The sequence below is a fragment of the Suncus etruscus genome, chromosome 9 (genome assembly GCF_024139225.1).
Source record: "Suncus etruscus isolate mSunEtr1 chromosome 9, mSunEtr1.pri.cur, whole genome shotgun sequence".
In the NCBI taxonomy this organism is placed as follows: Eukaryota; Metazoa; Chordata; class Mammalia; order Eulipotyphla; family Soricidae; genus Suncus; species Suncus etruscus.
In genome coordinates this window covers 51,315,487-51,340,106 of record NC_064856.1, presented here as the reverse complement: position 1 = coordinate 51,340,106, position 24,620 = coordinate 51,315,487, and the positions used below count along the sequence as shown (strand labels likewise).

General features: G+C 53.5%; 1 protein-coding gene across 1 annotated transcript in view; it reads right to left on the bottom strand.

Moving 5' to 3' along the window:
- Positions 1-573: 573 nt before the first annotated feature.
- The window catches only part of PDE2A (phosphodiesterase 2A), a 102,211-nt gene continuing 78,164 nt past the window's right edge, over positions 574-24,620 (bottom strand). Inside the window, exons 5-31 of the mRNA XM_049780258.1 lie at positions 19,583-19,692; positions 18,723-18,778; positions 13,784-13,843; positions 13,179-13,332; positions 12,930-12,982; positions 12,664-12,738; positions 12,510-12,551; positions 11,884-11,952; positions 11,541-11,671; positions 9,033-9,144; positions 8,589-8,628; positions 8,391-8,454; positions 7,930-8,002; positions 7,611-7,788; positions 7,219-7,331; positions 6,568-6,645; positions 5,575-5,697; positions 5,108-5,178; positions 4,595-4,717; positions 4,225-4,312; positions 3,895-3,942; positions 3,142-3,216; positions 2,943-3,042; positions 2,661-2,773; positions 2,293-2,331; positions 2,096-2,202; positions 574-1,776 (exon numbers count right to left, since the gene is read on the bottom strand). Coding sequence (XP_049636215.1) covers positions 1,566-1,776; positions 2,096-2,202; positions 2,293-2,331; positions 2,661-2,773; positions 2,943-3,042; positions 3,142-3,216; positions 3,895-3,942; positions 4,225-4,312; positions 4,595-4,717; positions 5,108-5,178; positions 5,575-5,697; positions 6,568-6,645; positions 7,219-7,331; positions 7,611-7,788; positions 7,930-8,002; positions 8,391-8,454; positions 8,589-8,628; positions 9,033-9,144; positions 11,541-11,671; positions 11,884-11,952; positions 12,510-12,551; positions 12,664-12,738; positions 12,930-12,982; positions 13,179-13,332; positions 13,784-13,843; positions 18,723-18,778; positions 19,583-19,692 — 2,506 coding nt within the window. The 3' untranslated portion in view covers positions 574-1,565. The remainder of the gene's footprint in view (positions 1,777-2,095; positions 2,203-2,292; positions 2,332-2,660; positions 2,774-2,942; positions 3,043-3,141; positions 3,217-3,894; positions 3,943-4,224; positions 4,313-4,594; positions 4,718-5,107; positions 5,179-5,574; positions 5,698-6,567; positions 6,646-7,218; positions 7,332-7,610; positions 7,789-7,929; positions 8,003-8,390; positions 8,455-8,588; positions 8,629-9,032; positions 9,145-11,540; positions 11,672-11,883; positions 11,953-12,509; positions 12,552-12,663; positions 12,739-12,929; positions 12,983-13,178; positions 13,333-13,783; positions 13,844-18,722; positions 18,779-19,582; positions 19,693-24,620) is intronic.

Below are 24,620 nucleotides of genomic sequence, written 5' to 3'. Positions count from 1 at the left end.
AGTCGTAGAGCTCCCTGAAGCAACTACTGAGTCGAGGCTCAATAGTTGCCATCATGGTGCCCAGTCACCAGAGGCCACTGATGCCTCACACCTGAGCTCTCCAGGCCACAGGGACCACTCAGCTTCTGAGAGTCAGTGCTTGCTGGGGAAGGAAGGGAGAAGGGGATTCACACTCCTTTTGATGTTGCTCACACACCTGACCAGTGCAGTTGGAAATGGCTTGTATCAGGGCTAGCACGTGGCACATATGATGTCCTGAGGGTTTGAACTTGTAACCATATGCTCCCAAGGTAGGTGCTCTCAGTTCCATGTTGTTCCCCCAGACCCATGATGGCCCCATTCCATCCCCAATCTCTGCCTGCCAACATATTACAATGTTCCATGTTCAACTACCCCTAAGCCCCCATACTAAACGCGACAGGACTGATACAGGATACCCAAACTGGTCTATGTCTCCTCCCAGAAAAGGAGTTAGGCACCTTTAGACCAGGGATGCTGAAGGATGTTCACCTCTGCTGCTTCAATTGCTCCCTAGCCCATGCACACAGGCTGCAAACAGGCCCACAGGGAAGGGCTGGTAGAAAGAAATAGATTTATTCTCATGTACAAAGCGGTCAGCCCACAGGACCATAACGACAGTTGCACAGAGTCCTAGAAAAATGCGTCTCTAAAGGCAACTCAGAATAGGTAAGGCAGGTGCCCCCTCCCCCCCACAACACATACAGAACAGAACAGAGAGGGGGTACTGAAGCCACTGACTTAGGAGGCCAGTGGGGGGTTCCCCCCGAGCTGGGAGTGGGTAGTTATGGCCTTGAACAGGAGGGAAGTCTTGTTTGGGCAGAGGCCAGGTTCTTCTTAGGCTGCAGGAATGGGGGAGCCACTCAGGAGAAGGGTTATTCTAGGGGCCATTGAGGGACTCAGGATGGGCTCTGTCCTGGGGTGCAGGGGCCTTCCAGGGCCCCTCCTGGAACCCCACAGAGCAATGGGTCTTTGATCTAAAAGTGGTCTTAAGGAATGAACAGTCTCCCCCTCCAGCTCTGCCCAGAGTGGGGAAGGGTCTTGCCGAGGAGTCACAGAGCCTGAAGGAGGCAGTTCTGCTCCCCATGGCCAGTGATGCCAGCCTGCATGTTCCCTAGCTCGCTTCCTCCCTCTTGGCATGTGCCTTGGGGTGGAGGTTCCCTGCAGCTCTCAACATCAGCAGAGGGCATGATGTGTCTAAGCTGCCCCTCTGCTCAGGGTACCCCTCCTTGTGTGAGGAGCCAGGAGATGGTCACAGACACATGGGGCAGGAGGGACCAAAGAGACTCTAAGGAGGGATACAGGAGGACCTGCCCAGGCAGAGGCCAGAGCTGACCCACAGTCGTCACTGGTCCTTATGTTCTCAGAGAACAAATGACAAAGTCTGATTCAGTCTTCTTTCCATTACACAGTCGAGGAGGCCAGAAAGCTGGGCTGGCCCAGGATCCCATGAGATGTCCTGTTCTAGAACCCCTGAGCCTCCACCCACTTCCAAGCAGAAGTGTTGGGAAGAGGCTGGGCAGTGAGGAAGAGATGGGGGGGGGGGCTCACTCTGCATCCAGGCTGAAGCAGCCATTGATGGGGCCCCCCGAGCCATCCAGCCCTGGCACCTCATACTCCTCGTCCAAGAAGTCCAAAGAGTTGTTGCTCGGGAGGCCGCGGATGGTGAACTTATGGGACACCTTGGTCCAGTGCTCGCGGTTGGAGGCCACACGCTCATACAGCTCCGCGGCCTTGGGGAACAGATCCTGCAGCAGCCTGCGGAGGGAACAGGAGGGCAGGGAGAGATGTCAGAACTAAGGCAGTGAGACCAGCCTGGGAGCCTCACACATTGATCAGCAGGCAGAGCATGGGGCTGTAGTCCATGCTTTATGGGACCTTGGGAGGGACCAACCACCAAGAAATCAACTGGGCAGAGTGGGGCATGGAGCTTAGGGTTGAGAGAGCAGGATAGTCTGCAGGGAGTCCCCTGGGAGGGCCAAGCAGCAAAGAGCTGTGTCCAGGAGAGGTTGGCATGAGCTGGAGCTAGGCCTATGATGGCCATAGCCAGCTTCACCCCTGGGGCTTGGAGACTCACTTGTAGATGGGCATGGCGATGTGCTCCATGAAGCTGATCTGCAGCTCAGGGATGTAGGCCTTCTCCCGGTCCATCATCTCCATTGGCCGGTTGCCCATGGCCTTCTCCTGTGGGCACCCTGTGTCAGTTCAGTTCCCGGTAGGGGCAGGCCCAGCCCCTCCCAGTCTCACCGGAACCCTGAGTCGCTCCCCACATACCAGATCTCCCTGGGAGAAGAACTCTTTGTAGATCAGCTCCTGAAAGGCCAACACATACGTCACTTCCCTGGAGGGAGTCTCTATAACCCCACGCCTCCCATCAACCCTTCTCTAGGACACACTGAGGGGGCCTTCTCTTGGGGTTTATCCACACCATTCCTGGCTGGGCAGGGGGCCCTAGGGGAGGAGGGGTTTCTGGGGTCTGATGCCCCTTCCAGCTCCTGGGATTGCTGTGCACTCTGGGGGGGGGGCCAGTGCCCTTTCCAAGCCCCCCATCCCGTTGTGTGCTGATCAGCTTGTGCTTCCCACTGAACTCAGCACAAACAGGGACTGCAGGGAGTCTCAGGAGCAGGGGCAGCCCCACGCACCGCGATCTTGCGAGTGGTCTTCCAGCCTTTGGTCTGGTCCGAAAGGTCGCAGGAGGTCATGAGAAGACACAGGAGCAGGCTGTGGTGCTGCTTGTTGTTTCGATCATAGCCCACTGTGGGGAGAAGGCGGGGTCCTGGCCGCCACTCTCAGAGCAAGGCACCCAGGCCCCCCCCTAAAGTGACACTAGGTATCCCATGCCCCAGAAGGGTGAGGAGGGGCTGCACAGGGTCTGCCTGTGCCCCAGGGGATGGTGTGAGCCCTGCAGGGCTCTGGGCTGGCACCTTCTGCCATGCGCTGCAGGTCCTTGAAGATACGCAGGTGGTGGGCCAGGTCCGTGGCCAGGATGATGTCCCGCATGAGGTCCAGCATACGCTGATAATCCTGGGCAGAGAGGGGGCTGTCATGCCTCCTGCAGGACCTCTCCAGCAGCCTAGAATTGTTGTACCTCCAGCCTACTGGCCGGCCCCCAACCACACTTACCTTCCGTGAAAAGTGGTCAAAGATGTTACATCCGTGGGTGTTGAGGATGGCAATGGCCTGTGCAAAGTGGTGCCTCTATGGGGGACAGGGGAGTAGGGCTTAGCTTGGCATCAACAACCCCAACGTGCTCCAGTGCAAAGCCCAGGAGTGTGGGGCTGGAGCCATTCTGCTCTTGCCACTTTCTGAGTGACCCTAGTAAGTCCCCTCCTCTAATGGCTCAGAGTTTAAGGGCCTCAGTTGTCACACAAGGACAGGACGAGACATCCTGAGGACTACTTGCTGAGAAGATCCCACCAAGTCCCAGACACACATTCATGCAACCTCTATTGTTGGCAAGGGTGATGGAGGGGACATGACAGGCAGGACCCATATCCCTGCACTGTCACTCAGGTAGAGCAGGCTGCCTCCAGGAGGGAATGGCTCCTGCTCTCTGGGAATCTGGAGGGGGTAAATCTGGGGGCTTGGGGAGCATGGAAGTGAGGGGGCCTCAGATATCTTAGACTATCCCCCAAGGAGCCACATTTAGTGTGGGCAGAACCCAAGCAATCTGGGGAAGGTAAGCTGGTGTGATGCAAGAGCAGCCCTTCGGCTGCTGATGCCCTGCCTTTGCAGATTTGGACTATGGTAGGACTTGTCTGCAGACAATTGGGGAACCATAAGCTGGGTCTCTGACTTGCAAGTTACTGGTTTTTAGGAAATGAGGAGGATGAAGGTTGGGTACAGAGATAAGGTCTGGGGCAGAGTGGGAGGTACCTCCATGACAGAGCCTTCAGAGCTGTAGAGTGCAGCCAGCACAGATTTCTAGAGAAGTCCAGAAAAATCCCATCACTGGTCCAGATCTGAGGGACAGCCCAACACTGCCCTCCTCTCCCTTCCTCTCCCCACCCAGGTTTTGCTTCTCTCCCCTCCCTCCCCTTCCCTCTTCACCCAGCCATTCCTTTTCTCCCCAGCCAGTTATCTCTCCTCTTTCAGCCCCCACCCCATCCCTGGAGCCAAACTGCCTCCTGGCCTTCTGGTATCCCCAGCTGCCACCTTCTTTCAGCTGGAGGGCAACTCCCCAGGTACCCCAGGGCATGTGCTCACCGAGGCCACCTGGAATGAGTTGTTGGTGCCTCTGTGGTCCAGATCATGACACATGCAGGACACAAACAAGGCAAAGATCTCGATATCCCTAGTGGGGAGAGAGATTGCAGCGGGGTAAGAGGGTTGGACCCCAGTGTCACTGTCCTGGGGCACAGTGATCTGTGGTGTGGGTGGGCCATCCTGCTGGCGACCATGAATATGGCCGATGAAAGTGGGGCTGTACAACCTTCCTCCATAGGTCCCATAAGGTGGTAAGATCTCCCCCCACTAACACCCAACACATTCACAGAAGGTACTTTCCATCCAGGGTTCTTCGAGAAAGACCCAGATACTATGTGTAGGGCTCAGGGGAGGCAATGCAGCCACTCACTCGAGGTAGTTGGAGAGCTCCAGGTTCTTGTAGAGCAGGTAGCAGAAGTGAGAGACAGAGAAGGCATGCATCCAGTTGTGGTAGGGGGGATCCCGGTAGCCCTTCTTCACCATCAAACAGAACCTGGAGCAGAAGCGAGACAGAGTTCAGCAGTCCTTCACGAAGTCCTCCAGGTTCTGCGTCCAGCCGTGTCTTTTTTTCCTTCATGGTCTCAGACTCTTGGAATTATCTCTCACAGATTACCCCCCATCTCCTCAAGACTTGGCTCACAGAGCTGAAGAGAGATATGTCCCTCTCAGAGAGGCTGGAGCTCATGCTTTGCACACAAGAGGTCTTGGTTTGATTCATGGCACTAAGTGGGTCCCCCCCCACCCCGTACCACCAGGAGTGACCTGAGCACCACTCAGTCCACCCTCCCCAAATGGTCCTCAAGTCATCCCAAAATATATTCCCATTACTGGAGAGAGGGAAGCAATCCAGCACAGGGGGTGGGGGCGATTTTGGGGCACATACCGGGCCAGTGTTGGACAGTCAATTTTGTAGTTATTGATGAAATTCATGTCCTGCAACATGCTGAGGATGGCCTGGAAAGGGTGAACAGAAGCAGAGATGAGAGACACTGTCTGTTTCAGGATGACCCCTCCACTTAAAGTTCTAAACTCATAAATTTTGCAATCTTAGAACTTTAAATCTAACTTAGAGAACCCTCAAATTGGAGCATTTCACATCCTCATTGTAGAGGAATGGGATCTTAGCACTCTCAGAACCAAACTCACAGAAAACCATAGAAAGTCGGGTTTTAACCCTGATCTCTGGGCCTAGGTGGTTCTGAAGTAGCCCTCAGTAGGGCTCTGGTGAGGCTACTAGCCCAGGTGGGCAGACAAATTGTCTCTGGGAGAGGAGTGATGACCTCAAATGATGTGCGGCCTACCACACAGAACTACCTCTTGGGAAAGTATCTTTCTAGGCTGGTGGCTTACCATGGAAGTGTCATCCTCAGGCAGGGAACGTGGTGTGTAGGTGAAATTGGCAAAGTTGGCATCAATAGCCGAAACGGGCTGGATACCGTCAAGGAGCAGTTTGGTATACTCGTCATCTGAGACCTAGAGGACACCACAAGGGCATTTGAAGATGACCCACTGCACCCAGCCTTAGAGACTTCCTCCTTTAGGATATGCCTCAGTAGGTCTTCCACTTTGGGAACCATCACTTATCACAGTAATCATTCACCTTCCTGCACTCCTGGCTGTGAACTATCCCTTCCAGAACATGTTAGAGACAACCATTGTGACACCCCCTCCCAAATACAATGGCTTTTTTTGTTTTGTTTTGTTTTTGTATCACACCCTGCGGTGCTCAGGGGTTACTCCTGGTTCTGCATTCAGAAATCTCTCCAGACAGGCACAGGGAACTGTATGGGATGCTGAGATTCATTGTCCTGGTGGCATACAAGGCAAACACCCTACCTCTCTGTGCTATCTCTCTGGCCCCAACAATGGCTTTTTATAGGCACAAAATCAACAACTCCTTTGGTGTAGGGGACAGACATCCATCCTCATGACCTTCTTGTGACTGTTGTCACAGCAGGTCTGAAATGCTCGGGTCAGGACCTACTTAGATGGCAGGCAATGTGGAAACAGTGGCCATCATTCTGGAACTAGACCCCTAGGGCAATGCTGCTTACCACAGGGGTCAGGGATAGGCAGGAAGTTCAGTGGGCTGCTGTGGGCACTTATAGAAGATAACTCTGGGGAGGGCTCTCCTGCCTTCAGGAATCCTGAGATGAGAATTGTCCCTGTAAGTGGGAAGTGGCTGACTGCCCCAGTCTCCCTGGGCGTGGTGGGTTTTGAAAATAAATCTAAAAAAGCATCTTCCCCAGTCTAGTCATCAGGGGTGTGAGGACAAGGAAGGAAACAGATGGAAACTTTGCCTGGGAACCTGGCAAAAAGGGCAGAAGCTGTTTGTAGCCTCACCTTCATGTGGTACATCATCATCTCGTTGGCCAGATGGCTTCTATATTGGGCCTCATTCACTTTCTTGTACAGGAGGGACTGGGGAGATGAGAGGGAAAGATGGGAGCTGTGAAGTCTCAGAATGCCTTTCCTTCCCTGTGCTGGCTCATTCTGAGCCTTCAAACCCCAGTTCACACTAGGGATCCCCTCTCCCTCCAGGCTTACATCCAGACTTCCCCTGGAACCCTTTCCCCATATCCTCCTAGCATTTGCATTTGTACCAATCAATGGTGAAGTCTGAGCCTCCTGGCAGAGAAAAGCAAGGAGGAAGGGACAGGGATAGGGATATGGGATTTGGATTCCCACACCCAATATTTCCTAAAATGAAGCCAACCAGGGGCATTGGGGTGAGGTTTCTTCCAGAGAAGGAAGGAAATGACAAATGGGGTTTTCAGGATCCTGGAGGTTGACTGATAGGGCAGCTAATAATATCCCCAGTTTTTAGATGAAAAACAGGCCAGAAGTGGCCAGGGTGAACCGTAGCTTGACCAAAAACCCAGCATGGGGGTTCTGAGACTCAGGCCAGGAAAGGAGCCATTTGGACAGAGCAGAGGGGGGTCAGTGCCAGGAGAACAGAGGGTCCTGCACAAGCCCGCCTATGTGCCCGCTCACATGGGCGATGCTGATGCCGCAGTAGATGGAGAAGGCGGTGGCCAGGTCCTCATCAAACTTGCTGAACCATGGACCGTTTATCTTGTTCACCAGCTCAGCCACACCGATGACCTCTGAAAGCCAGAAAGGACTTGGATGAAGGGCTAGGATGGTGTCTCCCAAGGACCTGCCCTTCCATTGTGCCCTACACAGCTCTATACAGCAGCACTACAGCCCTTAATTCAGGGAAGCTGAGGCAGTGACCAAGATGTAAAACCTTCCATTGGGCCCAGTCCCATCCATCTCAGGCCCCGCCCTAACCTACCCAGAAACAACCCTATTCTATCCAGGCCCTATCCCAGCCTGATTAGGCCCCACCAGTCCCCTGGCTGTGTGCATGAGGGAGGGCGCACCCTGGTTTTCATTCTTAATTGGAAAGCAAAGAATGTTGCGCGTGCGGAAGCCTGTGCTGTCATCCACGCCTCGGTAGAAAAGAGGGTGTGCATAGGCATCTGGGATGTTCAGGATCTGTCCGGTGGTCGCCACATGACCTGCGATGCCCTGGTCGGCAGGGATGCGGATTTCGTAAGTCTGTGGGCACAGGAGGGAAGGAGGGGAAGAAGTTGGTGACTGACATGGCCACACAATGCACCATCATGCAACTTCTCTGTGCCAGTCTGCACAGCTCTGTCCTCACAGAACCACAGCCCCCCACCCTCACCTCAGCCTCACCTCATCATCCACCACGCCCCCATCGAACACTTTGGCCACCAGCTCATTCTGATCCAGCAGGAACACGGAGCAGCTGCAGGAAGACATGCTCGGTTCACAGGGTTCTGATACCCCTCCCCAGTCACCCCCACTTCTCTATGACTTGCAGCAATGCCCAAATTTCTGAGTCATGGAAAGAGCAATCCATGATGGCTCTTCTCCATACTAACTGACTCCATCCCAGAATTATTGTTCCTTTCTGTGGGCCCTACTATGTGCCCAGCACTTTGTTTGGAGCAGAGGGTCAGTGCCAAGCAAGCATATCCCACCACTACTGTCACTAAGGTTACAGCTGAGCCTGGGAGACAGTAGTCAAGTGGAGAGGTTCATGCAAAAGTGGACAGGGGAAGGGCAGGAAGAAAAGGGTGAGGGCGCTGCTGGGGACTCTCATGCCACCCCTACTCCCAGCGAAATGCACTCACATCTCGGCATTACTGAGGTTTCTTGCCTCCGTGATGATTTCCTGGAGCAGAACAGAGACATCGTCTGTGGGGAGAGATGCAGGACAGAGGTGAGAGACAGACTCAAAGGCAGGGGGACACACCCTCTGACATCAGCCCCATGAGCACCCTACATGCACATGTACCCTACAGTCACGTTCAGGAGAGCTGTGCACTCACCCAGGTGAGTGAAGAGGTTCTTTGCCACTTGGAGAAGAGCCTGGAATGGAGAGAAATAAAGGTCAAAGAGGGTTCGAATGGCAGGGACCATTCTCTCCCAGCCCCTGTTGCAACAACCCTAGAATCCTCTCACTCCTCTCTGACTCTCCAGGCATATTTATGGGCACAAAATAAAACATATGATCACTACACTAAAGGAGCAGGAGAAATAGCCCCAGTGACTAGGAATAGGGGGCTAAGAGCCTCAAGTCCTATGTGTTCCAGTCACCCAGAGCACAGTTTGAACACTAGAGGGAGCTTGCACACAGCGCCAGCTGCTGGGAGAACTCTCCTAGGACACCAGCCTCCCCTTGGCCAGGGCCCAGACACCAGACCTTTCCCTTGCCAATGCCTCTCGAGGGCTGGGTGCCTGTTCCAGACAGAGGAGCAAGGCAGGTCACTCACCTGGCACTCACGCTTGAGTTTCTGCTCCTTCTGGAAGGCCAGGGTGCTAGTGAGCACAGTGCTGGTATAGTGGAAGCAGTGCCGGATCAAGTGCTCTTCCTGTTCTGTGAACCTGGGTGCAGGAGGGCATATGAGACGCTAGAGGCCTCCCCATCTTCTGATTCCATTCTGCTCAGACACACCAGCTAGTTCTGTTGCTCAGGGTGTTCCCTCCAAGTGAATTGGGTCAGTTTTCCTCCTCAGTGTGTGGGTGATAAGAGAACTAGACCCTGTCTCCATCTGTGTGTATCCACTGGCCTTCCTTACTAGGTCACTAGAGGCCTTGCTGTCTGCTCCCACCCTCCTTTCTCCCCTTATCTCTCAGCTTCAGCCCCAGTGATATCCCCATCCTTCTGAGAAACCCCAACATTGCATTCATACCTGCATGCTTTCTCCATATTGTTCTTTCCACCTACTTTCCCACCCACCCTCTTTCCTCTGTGTAACAATACAGGAACCATGAATGGATCACGCTAGACCTAATACAGATTATGGCTCTGGGAAGCTTTTGGCAGGTGTTTGCAAAAGTCTTCACAGCAATTTCACCTCTACTTTTGCCACCTGCCTCAGCTGAATGGGTCCCCATTCTTGGGCTTCAGGCAGCATCTCTGGTCCCTGAAATCAGCCTCTACTCTCTGACATAGTAGGACTTAGAGATGCTCAGGGATAGGCTGTCACTAGACCCTTTATTGTCACTAGAAAAGACACTCTGATACCACTTCTTCTCCAGGGACATCCCAGAACCCAGAAGCTGCCACCTGCCCATTCCAACCCATGTGATCTCCACACTCAACTCATTCTGCATGCCCCTCTGCAAGGACCTTCCTAGGCCATGAGAACACTTGGATCTGGAAACAGGTGTGCTCACCACATGCTTCCTAAGTGGCATCAATGCTTGCCACAAGGGTGTTCATCAGTTCTAGCTAACCCAGACCCCACATCCTCCTCGTCTCTGCAGACACTGCCTCAACTCTACCTCCAAGTGCCTCAAAAGGCAGGTCCCATTATCTCTACCATCCCCAGATCTCTCTGCCTATCCCTATAGATCCTATCTCTGGGATGCCCATGATAATCCTCCACATCTCTCCATGCCAGGACCCAAACTTCTTGTCGGCATCTCCAGATCCTGGAATATGGGTCATCTCCCTATCTGGTTATTGACATATACCAATGAAGCTACCTGGTGCCCAGGACAGACATCAACTCTGATGCTCAACGCACTGTTCCAGACAGCTGTGACCTATTCATGAATTGGTGAAGGACACTAAACCCATGTATACTTCTAGACCCCAGATCTTATCTCAGTTCTTGGGATAAACTTCCTATTAAGCTATTTATCTGACTTTGCACTGTCCATTCATTTCCTGTGGGTGCCAGCACCTTTAAAGAGCCTCCACTTAGCTCAGACCTTAGAACAATTTCTTTTGCCACTGTCACCATGTCAGTCATGCTCTGTGGATCCCAGGGAGTATGCTTATTTCAAGCATTTCCATCCCCTCAAGACTTTCAGGCAGTTCCCAACAGCAATGTTAAAACAAATGGTTGCGGGAGGAGTGTATGTGGTAGTGGTGAGTGCCCGAGAGTGGATAATCCAAATTGCAGAAGTAGGTAAAGAGAGTTAAATTGCAACATGACTTAAATAATTCCAAATAGTTGGTGTAGCCATGAGCTACTATCCTCACAGCAGCTGCAAGACCTAGTACCCCTATAGCCCCAAGGTCTATGTTTTAGTCCTATACCTCGCAGTGCACAGGGGCACTGTTCAGTGGCCTTGTTCAGAGGCCATGACTGGTGCTGCTCAGGAGATCATAAGTAGTTACTGAGATTTGAACCAGGGTCACCATGAAAATATATGATAGGCAAATACCTTAACCTTTATACCATATTTCTGGACCAATACAATCATCTTTGTGTGTGTGTGTGTGTGTGTGTGTGATTTTTTTGTTTGTTTTTTTGGGTCACAACCAGCAGTGCTCAGGGGTTACTCCTGGCTCTACTCAGAAATCGCCCCTGGCAGAAATAGGGGACTTTATGGGATGCCATTTGAACCAACGTCCTTCTGCATGAAAGGCAAATGCCTTACCTCCATGCTATTTCTCCAGCCCCATGTGTGTGTGTGTGTGTGTGTGTGTGTGTGTGTGTGTGTGTGTGTGTGTGTGTGTGTGTGTGTGTGTGATTTTTAAAGCCATATCGATACTCAGAGTTTACTCCTGGCTCTGTGCTGAGGGATAATTCCTGGTGAAGCTCAGGTATGCCAGAGCACTGTAAGCAAGGTAAGTGCATTGTCTACTGTACTGTCTTTTTAGTCCTTTTCATTGTCTTTTACACCATCAACTATTTATCCCACCATAACAATCAAATAACCCCCTGTCAGACTCCCTCTTCCAGCACTTTGTCCCAGGACAGCACTGCCCAGGCCCTCAGATCTATGTCCTCACTCCTGATCTGCATTGCCCCACCCAGACTCACAAGTCTCCTTCTGGCTTGTTGAAGGCGCAGGCCAAGGCTACCACCTGGTCAGTGGCCCGACTGATGACAGGGACACAGAGCATGGCCTGCAACTCACAGCCCACCATGCTTTGCAGCTGCTGCACATCCTCCTACAAAGGGTCATAGCGTCAGGGTGAGGTAAAGGGGAACGTGGCTCCTTCCCCAACTCTCTGTACCTTGAAGCTCCAAACTAGGATCCAAGGTGACTGATGGAAAAGGGTCTTGGGTCCTGGATTTTGGCAACCCCATACTGGGTCCCAGAGAATCTGACTTTGGGGACCCGTAGCCTCCTCCCCCTGCCTTACCCCCTGATCTCACTTACAGAGGTGAGGTCTTTTAGCTGGATGGACTGCTTGTCTTCCACCACCTGGCCTAGCCGTCCTGTGGTCAGCTGCAGATAAGGGGAGACTGAGTCAGAGTCCTGAACCCCCCAAATTAGGGTCTTAGAAAGTTTCAGTATTCTCCTCTATATCCATGATGAGTGGAGTCACCCAGAATATCAGAGAGAAGGCGAGTCTGCCCTCCCTCAGCCAGAATCCCTCTGGGGTGAGTTTTTAATTATCTTTTTTTTTACATGAGATTCTGGGGATCACACTCAGGGCCTCACACATGCCAGACAGGAACCTCCTCCCTCTGTAACAGGGAAGAGGAAGCAGAGAAGGGAAGAGCACTGTAACAGGGAAGAGGAAGCAGAGCCCAAGCCTTGCATGAATCTCAATAGAGCCCCCAAGTCATGTTACATCCACAGGGGCAAGCTGATCCCAGTGAGCCTTTCTGTGGATGGAAAGACAGTTCTAAGGGGCCCAACCATGGAGGCTGTGTGCTCTTGTAAGTGGACCCCAAAATCCAGATAATTCTTTCAGGTTCCAAGAGATGCCATCAGAGTTCAGTAGCAGCTAGTCAGCCTTAGCCACTCCACAGGCTGTGGCCCTATGACTCTGGACTCACCGGAAAACTGATCTCTTCTTCCAGCACTTTATCTCCCATGACCTGAGAGAGTAGAGGGAGAGATGTGAGAGGGTCCAGGACATTTCTCCTGGGAGAGACAGGTGCAGAGACCTGGCCCAGGATGTCCCCTCCTGCCACAGCCATCAGTCCTCACCTTACAGGAAAGCTGGAGATTGTCCTCGGACACCAGCAGGAGGCAGCAGCGGGAGGCCTGGGTCTCCTGCTGCACCTGTGAGAATTGAGGCAGAGCCAGAGGCTGACAGCAGATCCGGGGCACCCCCAGTTGCCACCCACTCACTTTTCTCTGGCCCCTCTGGTTAATGTGGGAATAAACAGAGGTGGGGTGGGATATGGGAATAAACTGAGACAGAGCCCAGTGACTTGGTGGAGGGAGGAGGGCATGCAGGGCAAGGGACTCACATATTGGAGTATTTTGAGCTGCAAGGAAGAGGCATCCAGGTCATAGAGTTCTCCTATGATAGAGGGATGGGACGAGGGTCAGAGTCGACCCATGGGTTCCCCGTTAGGCTTTGGTATAACTTCTGGCTCCACCTGCCAGTTCTGCTAAGAGACCTCCCTGCGGCTCCCAGTCCGCCCCAGGCGAGACGAGCCGCCCCTGCCAAGCAGTAGTCATGCCCACTAGCCCAACCATCCCAGTCTAGCCCTCACCGCATAGCTGCAGAATCTTTTGGTCCTGCTCCGTGTAGACCACACCGTCCTTCTGGTCTCTGCCATCCGCCTCCGGGGGGTTCTGGGTTGCTTCGGGGGTCGCGCGGCACTCGCGCTGCTGCAGTGTCAGCACCCTCCGCAGGGCAACCAGGGTCTAGAGTGGGCAAGGTGGAGGTCAGAGAGCCATGCCCCCCTCTCCTGAACTAGCTGCCTGCTCGAGCTGTAGGCCCTGCTTGCTGTGCCCATCACCCCTATCCCTCAATCCTGCTGCAATGCCCTAGAGGGCTCCTCTGACTATGTACAGGTAAGTAAATGCAGGATTTGCTGCCAGCCCCAGGCAGGACTCTGGAAGAGTGTGGTTCGTGACTAGCAAAATCGCAAACTCTCAGGCAGGAGAGGCTTAATATCATAATGGGGAGCAGCTTCCCATGGACGAGGTGTCTGGCCTCATCCACCTCGTGGGTCAGTGCCTGTCGCTTTCTTCTTGCTCAGAGAGGCCATGTGACCTGCCCAACACCTAGCACAAGAGTGGAGCACAGCACCAGGAAGCTTGTCCAGGTCCACTGACCTGCTATGATAAGCCCATCTCCTCCATACCCACTCACATGCTTCTCCACGGTCTGCAGGCTCCACTCTTCATGGTCACTCAGCTGGCCACAATGCACCTGAAGGGCATAGGCAGGTGACTAGCTATGAATGCTGGCTTCCTGGCTCTGGCAGCATGCCCTCCCCATGCCCAGCATAGCCCTGTCCCCACTAACAGGCACACACACACACACACACACACACACACACGTCTGTGGATCCCAGTGATTGCCCATCCTGAGCAAGCAGATGGTACCAAGAAAATCTCCTCTTCCAGGAAGACTCCTAGGGCTGATCCAAAGAAGTAAAACTTTTTTATGCCAGTCTTTCCAGTGGGCCTTCAGAAGCATCACCCAGGAATATAGGCAGGAACTAGGGGCTCTGCCTTCCAGCTCCTGGTACCCTTCAGACCCTGACTGGTTATAAAATCAGTGGCTTTAGACTCAGTTCCCTCCTTTCTGAGTGAGCGTTTGAGTTCTCTGTTTAGAGTCAGAAGATGCAGCTCGGTTGCCCTCAAGAATGGGGGTGAAGGAGAAAGGGAGAAAAGTAACAAAATACTTGCCTTACATGAGCTTCTTATCACCCTGGCAGGTAAGCTTCTACTCTGTAGATGAACTAAGGCCCCGAAGTTTGGGAGACTAGTCTAAGGCCATCAGAGTGGTGATGGCAGAGTTAGGGTACACTCTCCACTCACTTCATTATCCCCTCCCCAAATCCAGTTCCACCCTGACCACATCCTCCTCCGGTCCTATTCTGCCATGTTCTCTACTCTGTGACTTCCCTCATTCATGCCTATCTGGGTTCCTAGAAAGGCCTCAGTTCCAGGCCTCGCTGCTAGCCATGCCACTGACACTGTCCTCCTGCATCACTGCTCCTGGACCTGCCCTGAGTAGTCCACTGCCTGCAGGGCCTCCATCCCTGCCTCACTCTGCAGCCCCTGCCTGCCTCTCTAGTCTATTAGACTGGGGACAGATGGGGAGGAGGAGGCTCACAGGTTCTCAGACGCTCACCGTCTGGCTGGTGTGTGGGGCTCAGCTGGGAGTGGCAACCTCACACCTGAGGGAGTAGAGGGCAAGACTGGATGGGGGAATCTAAAGTCTGAGGGAGCTGAGTGGGAGCCTCTTCAGGAAGGCTTCGAGAACTGGCAGGGGCATGAAGCAGACAGGCAGAGCCTGGAGAGAGTGCCAGGGCAGGCAGGAAGTAGTGCTGGCAGTGCTGGTGGCACTCCAGGACTCCAAGGACCCTGCCAGGACTGAGATTCATGGTTCCCCAAGAGATGAGCTTTCTGTGGCTGGCTATGAAATTAGACTTTAGTTCCCTGGTACTGGGCATCCACAGCATTCACACAGATAGCGGTGACGGCACACAGAATGCACTTAAGGGAGGTTTTAGCGAGAGCTGGGAGAGGTTTGGGCTGCTAAGGATGGGTACAGGGTAGGGCTCTGGAGGGTGCAAGGATCCTGTGGAATAGGGCATGGGGAGAGGCGAGAGCATCACAGAAATAGTTTGGCACCCGGCTGCTAGTAGTGGAGGGAGAATGTCATTTTGGTGGTTTCTATCATCTCTTCCCACCTCTCAGGAAAATGGAGGGTTGGGACCCCTCCAGGGCTGGGAGCCTGTTGGTTCCTTGGCTGCCAGAACAGCCTGATCAAGACACAGAACTGAAGGCATGGGAGCCGCTGAAGGCTGGGGAGCAGAAGTGGGCCATGGAATCACACACTCCTGGATAATCTTGTGTATAAAGCACATGTTCATGGAGACCCTCTGTAACACCGCCCTCCCCCCAACTCCTTTCCCCTGCCTACTCCTCTCTAGCTCGGGCCTGCACACAGCATCCACAGTCAGACATTCCTGGGCTACACCACCCCCACTCAAACACGGTTTAAACACACTGACCCCAGCTCTCTCTCTCTCTCTCATCAGGAGTGGGGAGGTACTGCCTAGCACTCAGTAATGGGCTCTGGGCCGCATCAGCCCCCATCCCTGTCCCCCACCACCACTAAGTTCAGCACGGCTGATTGCATGAACCCCACATGCCCATAGAAGGAGTCGATGTGGCTGGCACAGCTGGGGGGGGGGAAGATGGGGGGGAGTAGGCACAAATCACACATCAAATGCTAGAGACCAAGGGCCGCCCACTCCTCAAAGGGACTTATTATCCCAGAACTGGAGAGCACAGCAAAAGTCTTTTCACACAAAGAATCTGTAATCAAGGCGCCAGGAGCAGCAGTTATGGAGGCCCAGACCTCTGCCGGGCACCCCTGCATGGTGCTGGGAGAAGTCCCACAGCTGCCACATATGCACACACACTCATATATACACACACTTATATGCGCATATACATATGCATACACATATATGCACCAGCATCCCCTTGGCCCCAGTGTCCCTGCAGGGCTCCCAATTGCCTCATGAGGGCACCACTGTTGTCCTTCTGCCCTTTATTGTCGCCTGTCCAGTGCCATCACTCACAGCATCCTGGACTGCATGGCCATGAACTCTGCTCCAAAGCCTGTGGCATACAGACTTGGCCCAGTGGGTGGATGGGGAGAGAGGGAGGGATACCTAAGGCAGTAACTCTGAGAGAGGAAGGGGGCAGGAGATGGCAAAGCTGCCCCCACACAGAACACTCCCACCTTCTGCTCTGCAGACAGCTGGTCGCATGGCTGCCGTGGGCAGCTCTGGGGTTGCTGAGTGGGCGGGAAAGATCTAGCCACAGTGCATGCCCTGAGGCGAGGGAGAGCCCAGAGAAACGGAGGAATAGTCTCTATTTGAATAATGTGGAGGAGCTTGGTTGGGGAAGAGGCTGATCAGGAACAATCTGGATTCAAGAGCTTCTCATGAACCCCCAGAGACTGAGAGGCAAAGAGTGTTTGGATATGATTCCCGGCGGCCCACCCCAGTTTAACAGAATGTACCCCACCTTCCACCTCATTTGGTACCCCCACTCTCTTCCTTCCTTTGTTCCCTCTGCCTGAGTGAACCCGCTCTCCTCTTGGCCATGCCCAAACCATCCTCCAACACTGCCTTGCCCTGAGCTGCTCCCACCTCTGCCTCATGGGCTCCTACTGGCAGCATTGTTTCATTGGGACTCTGGAAGTCCTAGGACATCCCACTTTCACTTTGCTGAGTTTTCGCGAGCAGAAATGATTGACTCCTGTCTCTGCCCCAGCACCCAGCAGAGTGGGGCTTTCCTTAGGTGTATAAGAGCTCAGACCCCACACTTCTTCCTGCCACCCCCCTCCTCACACACCAAAGAAAACTGGTACTAGACCTCTGGGCATGCTCTGAGCCCCGTGGGCAACAGTCATGGCTACAATACTGTCCTTGGCACAGACAGCTGAGCAGTGGTATCCTCAAAGGAGCAGGAGGCACCTGCCTTACTGGTCCACTCTCAGGGCCACTAGAAAATCAGTTGAAGAACCTGGTGCCCATCCCCACTGCTTCCCTCTTGACAAAGCCAGTGCTCCTACCCACCCCACCCACCCTGCACATCCACCCCCAGCCCTGATCCTCTTGGAAGCCACGGGCTCTGGCGCAGCTTGGATGGAGAGAGTGGGGAACAGGGATGTGCAGTTGGTGCCAACGGCAGCTCCGTTCCTCATGGAACAGAAGCTAGGGGGGTGGGGAGCAGCTTGTGGGAGAAACCAAGTAGTGGTGCATCTCCCTCAGCCAGGCAGATGGGCGCAAAACAATGCCCTTCCTTCCTCCTCTCTCCCCTCCTCTTCCCACCACTGGCCTCCACAGCCAGCAGTTCTGGAAAGGTCAGACACCTCGAAACCTTTAATTCCATTTTAATGAGCTCAGGAGGGCTCCCTGGGACACACCAAGATCTGCTCATTTATCTGCCCCCCCCCCCCCGCCTCTTACTGAGGTGGCTGTCATTGGGGTGAGATCTAAACTCCCCAATGGCGATTTGCAGGATGCTAGCCCTCCTATACCTCAGCAGGACAAATATTTGGCTTAGGGGATCTTTAGCCTCTCTCTCATTGTTGTTTCCTTTGGAGGGGGCAGAGCTGGTGGTGCTTTGGGGCTACTCTCTGCTTAGTGCTCCGGAGCCAGGATTCAAACCCACGACTTCTGCATACAAAGCCTGAGTTCAGCCGTTTTGTTGGTTTGTTAGCTTTTTGGGCCACTCCTGGAGGTGCTGGGTTCTGGGTTCAGGGATCACTCCTGGTGGTGTTCAGGGGACAATATGAATGCTGAGGATCGAACCCTGGTCAGCCATGTGAAAGACAAGTGTTCTACCCACTGTACTATTGCTCCAGTCCATTCACTCAGTCTTCTGAGCCATGACCTTGGCCCAGAGCATCCTACAGAACCACACTTCCAGGTCCGCCACTGTGAGGAGCAGCAGCAGAAAGCAGGGGAGTCCAAGAAGAGCCCATCCCTGCTCTCCGAGGCAGCACACCCCCACACCTCCACCCTGCAGCTTGGCCCAGCTGAGGGCCAAGGGTCCAAGCTTTCTGGGAAACCCATAGAGTGGGGGCCCACCCTTGAGACCCCAAACTCCTGCCACTGTATTTATGATGGTCTTTTCAACACAGACCTGTGAGAGTTGTGGTTACCCAGACATCCAAGTCTTTTCAGTCCCTTCCCACCTTCCTGCCCCTCTGGATATTACATATCTTGGTGGAGATATATAAGAAGGAGACAGGGATGGGCCTGACCTAGGCTTCACTCTCTCTGGGGCAAGCACACCCACGAGGCTCATATGATCCTCTATCTAGCGGGTGTTGGTGACTGGGACCTGCCCACAGAGGGAGGACATTGGGATATGAGACAAACCCACATATCTTCCCAGACCCTAGTTCATTGCTTGCTCTAAGAGTACACACACACACACACACACACACACACACACACACACACACACACACACACTGTGCCCACTCCCATATGCACACGTGTATGCACACAAACACACATATGCAAGTGTCACCCGGAGGTGGCTCTTACCAGAATGATGGCTGCCACAGCCCCAGCCTCCGTGTCCACCAGCGGGATGAGCAGCACTGAGGGGGAGAGGGCAGTGAGGTGGTCCTGCAGGGCCTGAGGAGCTCAGACATTCTGAGCTGAGACCCGGAGAGGAGACAAAGATACAGAAAGAGGCCGGGACAGAGACACACACAGACCCGGAGACCCAGAGAGAAGTGGGGTGGGGTGGGCTGTCCTGAGGCAGTGACAATGAACAACCCCTGCATCAGAAGGAGGCCCCCCTCTCTTGAAAACTTGCTCGTGATCCCTGGGAGAAAGGAGGCAGGTACGACTAAGCACCCCTGTCTTACAGATTGGGAAACTGAGGTTGGGAAAGGGGAAGTGACTTGCCCAAGATCACCCAGCAAGTCAGGTCTCCTGCCTCCCGGGCTTGTGCACTTTCCACATCGAGACAGAAGACAGAGACCTAGAGAGACTGAGACACGAGGCAGAGAGACGTGGAGGACAGGGGGTATGGAGAGGAAGGGAGGGGAAGAGAGACAGAGCAAAGCAGAGAGCAGGACAGCCCAGGAGACACAGGCACAAAGCACACATCCCCCTACAGCACTAGCCACCAGCCCTGGAATATGCCAGACCCTTCACAAGCATCAGCCTTTCTGCTGGGTGCTACTGTGCCCATCTCACAGACTGATAGGTTGAGGCTCAGAGAGGTTAGGGGCATGAGAGTGAGTTAGGTGAATTGATTGTAAAAGACACAGAGCAAGGAGATAGAAAGAGAGAGAGAGAGAGAGTAACAGAGGTGAAGACAGGCTGGGAAACCCACGTGCTCTGGGCTGCAGGGCCCAAGGCCCACCCAGTCTAGCTCAGTGCCCTGTCCTTACCTTGGGTGTCAGGAGTCAGCGGAGCTCCCAGTTCGGCCAATGGCTTCCCAAGCCTATCTGAATTGTTCAGCCCATTGCAGGTCAGTCGCTTCCTGGAGGTCACCACCTCTCTGGAAAGGGGGACACAAACCACCTCTGTGAATCGGCGTCATAGCAAGTAGGACCCTGCACATCACTGAGGAGCTGGACAGGTCAACCTGCTGTAGGGTGGACATGAATGAAAAGATTGGGGAGCCCCTGTGTCCCGGATAGGGGGACAGGCAGACCCAGTGCAGTCTCTGGAGTCTCTTGTTGCTGATGTCTCTGGGCAGAAGTTACCTCTGAGCCTCACACAGGGTCAGTAAAGTCAAGGCACAGAGCCAGGCTGTTTGGGTTAAATCCTTCTCTGCTCTTCGACCTGGGGCAAGCAGCCTAGTCTCTTTGAGTCTTGGAGGGAGAACTTGGCAGAGGAACCACCACCTTCCTTAGAAAAACACTTAACAACTTCTACTGCTAAGTGGAGGAAGGAGATCCACAGAAAAATCATCATAACTAAAGTTTTCCAGATATTTCTGCTGTATTATGCATAGCCTAAGAATTTCTGGCCAGAGCAATTGTACAGCGGGCAGGGCACTTGCCAAGCACACGACTGACCCAGTTTTAAACTCCAGCACCTCATATAGTCCCCTGAGTATCAGTAATAGTAAATCCTGAGCACAGCCGAGTGTGGTCTGAACACAAAAGTATTCCTGTCCCTAACTGAATGAATCTCCACTTTCAGATGGAAAAACTCTTGTGTGGAGGAGAGAGATGGGGGCATTGGTGGTAGGAAGTTTGCACTGGTGAAGGAAGATGTTATTTTTTATATCTGAAACCCAACTACAAACATGTTTGTAATCATGGTGCTTAAATAAAGATATTATAAAAATAAATAATACGATGCCAAGAAATTCTTTTTTTTTTTTTTTTTTTTTTTTTTTTTTTTTTTTTTTTTTTGTGATTTTTGGGTCACACCCGGCAGTGCTCAGGGGTTACTCCTGGCTTCATGCTCAGAAATTGCTCCTGGCAGGCACGGGGGACCATATGGGACGCCGGGATTTGAACCGATGACCTTATGCATGAAAGGCAAACGCTTTACCTCCATGCTATCTCTCCGGCCCCGCCAAGAAATTCTTTAACATTCATCCATGAATCTATCAATGGTCCAGGAATTGGCCTCAGCTTTCACCCTTGATCTGACCTGGGGAGTGTGGCAGGAGCAAGGTCTGAGGAAGGCAAGGAGGAACAGTGTGGGGGACGAAGTGGCAGGGAGGATGCCGGAGGGAGCTGCTCTTCATCCTCATGGCATCCCCACCTCGGCTCTGGCTCTTCGTGATTAATTAAGCTCCTATTCTTCACCAAATGTCACTCCTTGGTGATTAATTGTCCAAGTTTCTTCATTCTTAATGTTTGCCTCCACTTATTGGTGTTCATGTGGCAACTGTGTGGGTTGGGCAGAGGAGAAGCTTGGGGGCTCTGGGGCTTCAGTATGTGTGTGGAGTCCCCCAGGGGAGCCCTGCAGAGATGAGATGAGGAAAGCGAAGGGCAAGTCTCCAGAGCAGGGGTCAGCCTAGATCCCAGACACCAGAAAAAAAAATGGTACCAAGGAGGTGAGGCCTCATGAGGGACCACAGTTGTGCAGGCCTCATGGCTTCTGAACCTGATGGTCTCTCCTGGGTTGTTGGCCAGTTTTGAATCCACAAGAACCTGAGGTATTTCTCCACTTCCCACCTGCACCACTTGGACCTCTAGGCCTGGATTTCGGGGGCCCTGCCACTTCTTAGCCTTTGTTTTTTGGTTTGCTTTTATTGGGTTTTTGTTTTGTTCTCTTTTGTTTGGCCAAACGAGGTGATATTCAGGAATTACTCCTGGTGGTGCTTGAGGAGCCATATGGGTTCCTGGGGATCAAAGCCTGTCAGCCTCATGTGAGGCCTTACTCACTGTACCCTCTCTCCGGCTCCTTGAATTTCCTGGCCATGCTCTCAAGACCTACTTCTAGCTGAGAAATTGTTCCAAGCAGTCTTTCAGGTGATCACGAGGTGTCAGAGATCTCACTCCAGGCTCTCACAGGAAAAATATGTGGCCACTGAACCTGATTCTTCACCAAATGTGACTCCCTGGTGATTAACTGTCCATTCCATTGAGCCTTCTCCCTCTAGTCCTGGGAGCAACCCCTTAGGCTTCATTATGGGCAAGCTCTGGCTTAGGTGACCCTTAGATGCTACTAGGTTATTGGGCTGCCACTAGGGAGCGCTGTTGGCATTGCCCGTCCTTGAGGACAACACTTGCACCTACCGGAGCAGCCCTGTGTGCCCTGTGCAGAACTGTAGAATTCTGCCCCAGCCTTTCTTCCGCAAAATCCTCTTCTCCACTACCAAGTTGTTATAACTCTCAGCCCCTTTCCTGAGCCCCAAACCCTGCACCCTAAGACACTCCCTCAAGACCTGCTTCTGTGCTCCCTTCTCATGAGCACCATCCCTTGCAACTACACATGCCGTCCTAACCTACCTCCTCATCCCTTCTCCCCCTTTCAGTGGCTGCCTTGTCCCCTGTGTAACCCTTATCATTGCCCTGTCTGCACTTCTAAGCCACTACCCAACTCAAATATGATCCATGTCATTGCTTCTCGGCCTTCTGGCTAAGATCAAGTGTAGTATCAAATATGACCCATGTCCCCTAAGCCTGCAAGGGCCCCTCCCCTAGCTTTATGTTCCCATTGGGTCCCTTAGACCCACCCTCCAGGGTCCTCGGGAGATGGGTCCAGGGACTGAAGAATAAGTCTGATCCCCAGCGCTGCATGGGTTGTCCCCTGACCCACTGGATGCAGCCCCCTAGAGTCCTCCACACTTCTGAGGCACCAGTCTCTGGCCCCAGCCACTAGGCTGAGTATCTCTGGGAGTGCACCCCACAGTTTCTGAGCACTACTGGGGAAGCCACTCCATGGGGAAAAAATACACCAAAACAGAGCTAAAGAGAAAGCTCAAAAGGCAGGTGGATCGAATGCTTTGTACATGGGAAGCTGGGTTAGATCCCTGGCACCACCAGCAGCGACCCCTAGCAATGAGCTGGAGTAGCCTTAGAACACTTGAACACTCCCCGTTGTGGCCTAAGGCCCATCAATCACCCATCCCTACCCAAACCCATCCTCCATGCCGGAGCCACAGCAAGTATTCCCACTGGAGACAGCCTCCATAGCATGTCCTGAAAGCCTGTCATTCCACCATGTTAGTGTCAATATGCAGCTGACTCTGAGAGCCCTGCAGAAATATGGGCACTGACGGGTACACAGAGCCACATGTGAGTGTCGGGATAAGGGGCATGACAAAGGGAGGAAGGACAGCCTCAGTCCTTCTAGGGAAAAGACGGAAGTGGAGTCTGAGAAGACTTCCTAGAGGATGAGATGCCTATTCTGAAGAAAGGCTGCCCGGGCAGCAGGAAAGGCTATGTGCAGGCTATAAAATAGCAAGTGCAAAGGCTCAGAAGTGAGCTGGCTTATCTTCTGGAGGTGGAGCTACAAGGATTTTGTGACTGGAGGGAGAGACCCAGGCAGAAGTGTGGGGTTTGATTCATGAAGGGGGCAGGACCCAGGAAGGATTTTTAGCAAGTGATGGTGATAATCTGAGAGAGTCCAGAAAGCAAGTCCCAGGAGGGACCCACTCAGACCTTAGCAGCAGGGCTGGGAACTTGGGAGGGTCTGCCTGACACCAAACATCTTCTGAAGACCAGCCTGGGCATTCTGTTCTGCCCCTGCCTCCCAGGGCCCATCCACATGTCACAGTCCAGGCTGGAGTGTGCCAGGCCCGGCTCACCTAAATCCATCCCACAGCTATGAACCCTGGGTGCTCCAGTGGCATTCACAGACCCAGTCTCCCCCATCCTCTGAGTGGGGGCTGCACACTGCTCATGCCCCCGCTGGCTCTCCCTCTTTCACCCTCCTGGCTCCCCACTTCCTGCCCCACCTGCCAGGTTGAGGTGGTAGGTGGGGGCAGGGTCCGGCCAGCTGTCCAGGTGAGGGCTAATGACTGGGTCATGGTGTGCCCGAGAAGGTAGACAGATGGGCACAGAGCGCAGGAGGATGGGCGTGGGTTTTATGGCGGCTCCGTCCCTTTAGCAACTATTTGTTCAGTCAAGATGAATAAAGGGAACGTCTCTCCCTGCGAAGGGAGAGCTGAGAGTCCGGGCTCCTCTGTCTCACTGAGCACCCCGTCCTGGAACCACATCCTTGCTCTGCTCTGGCCTTCTGGTGTGGGACTCCGTGCCTGGGAGACTGTGTGATGAAAGGTTGGAGCTCTGAGCTCCCTAAAAAAACCTTTCCACTTTCTGAGGACAAACCATGACTAGGGCCCTGGGGTTCCCTTCACTTGCCTTGGAATGGGGATACTAGGAAGAGTCTTCCCTGTAACACCACCACCACAGGCCCAGGGGTCCCTAAGGCAGCGAAAAGAGGTGGGGGGAGTCACTGAGGGAGAAGTTTCCTGAGGTTGAGTCTCCCCAACCCCCTGTTGATGGCTGAGCGAGACAAGCATCTCAGGCTGGCGTGGGCGGCGTCTCGCTGCAGCTGGAAGGTTCCAGATCTGCTGGGCTCAGCAGTGGGTAATCAGCAACTTGAAGATGGCAGAAGACACAATAAGGAGGAGGCAGTGGGGCTGGGACCTGAAATAGGGTGGGAGATCTGGCAAAGGGGGCACCGGCACCAGGGAACGTCAAAAAGCAGTAGGTAAAGCTTTCAAAGATGCCCCTCAAAGGCAGCCTGCCAGGATTCCCTGTGTTCAGGTCCTGGCAGCCCTCAGAGGGCTTTGCAAGAAAGGAGGTTCGGAGGCTCTGATGAATGTAGCCCAAGCCTCTGTCCTCACACCCCTGCATACTCTATTTTTGTTTATTTCCGGTTTGGAGGCTACACCCAGCAGTGCTCAGGGATCATTCGGAGGTGCCAGGGATGACTTAGAGATGCCAGGGATTGAACCCAGGTCAGCGTATGCAAGGTAAGCTCCCTACCCACTGTGCTGTGGCTCCAACCCAC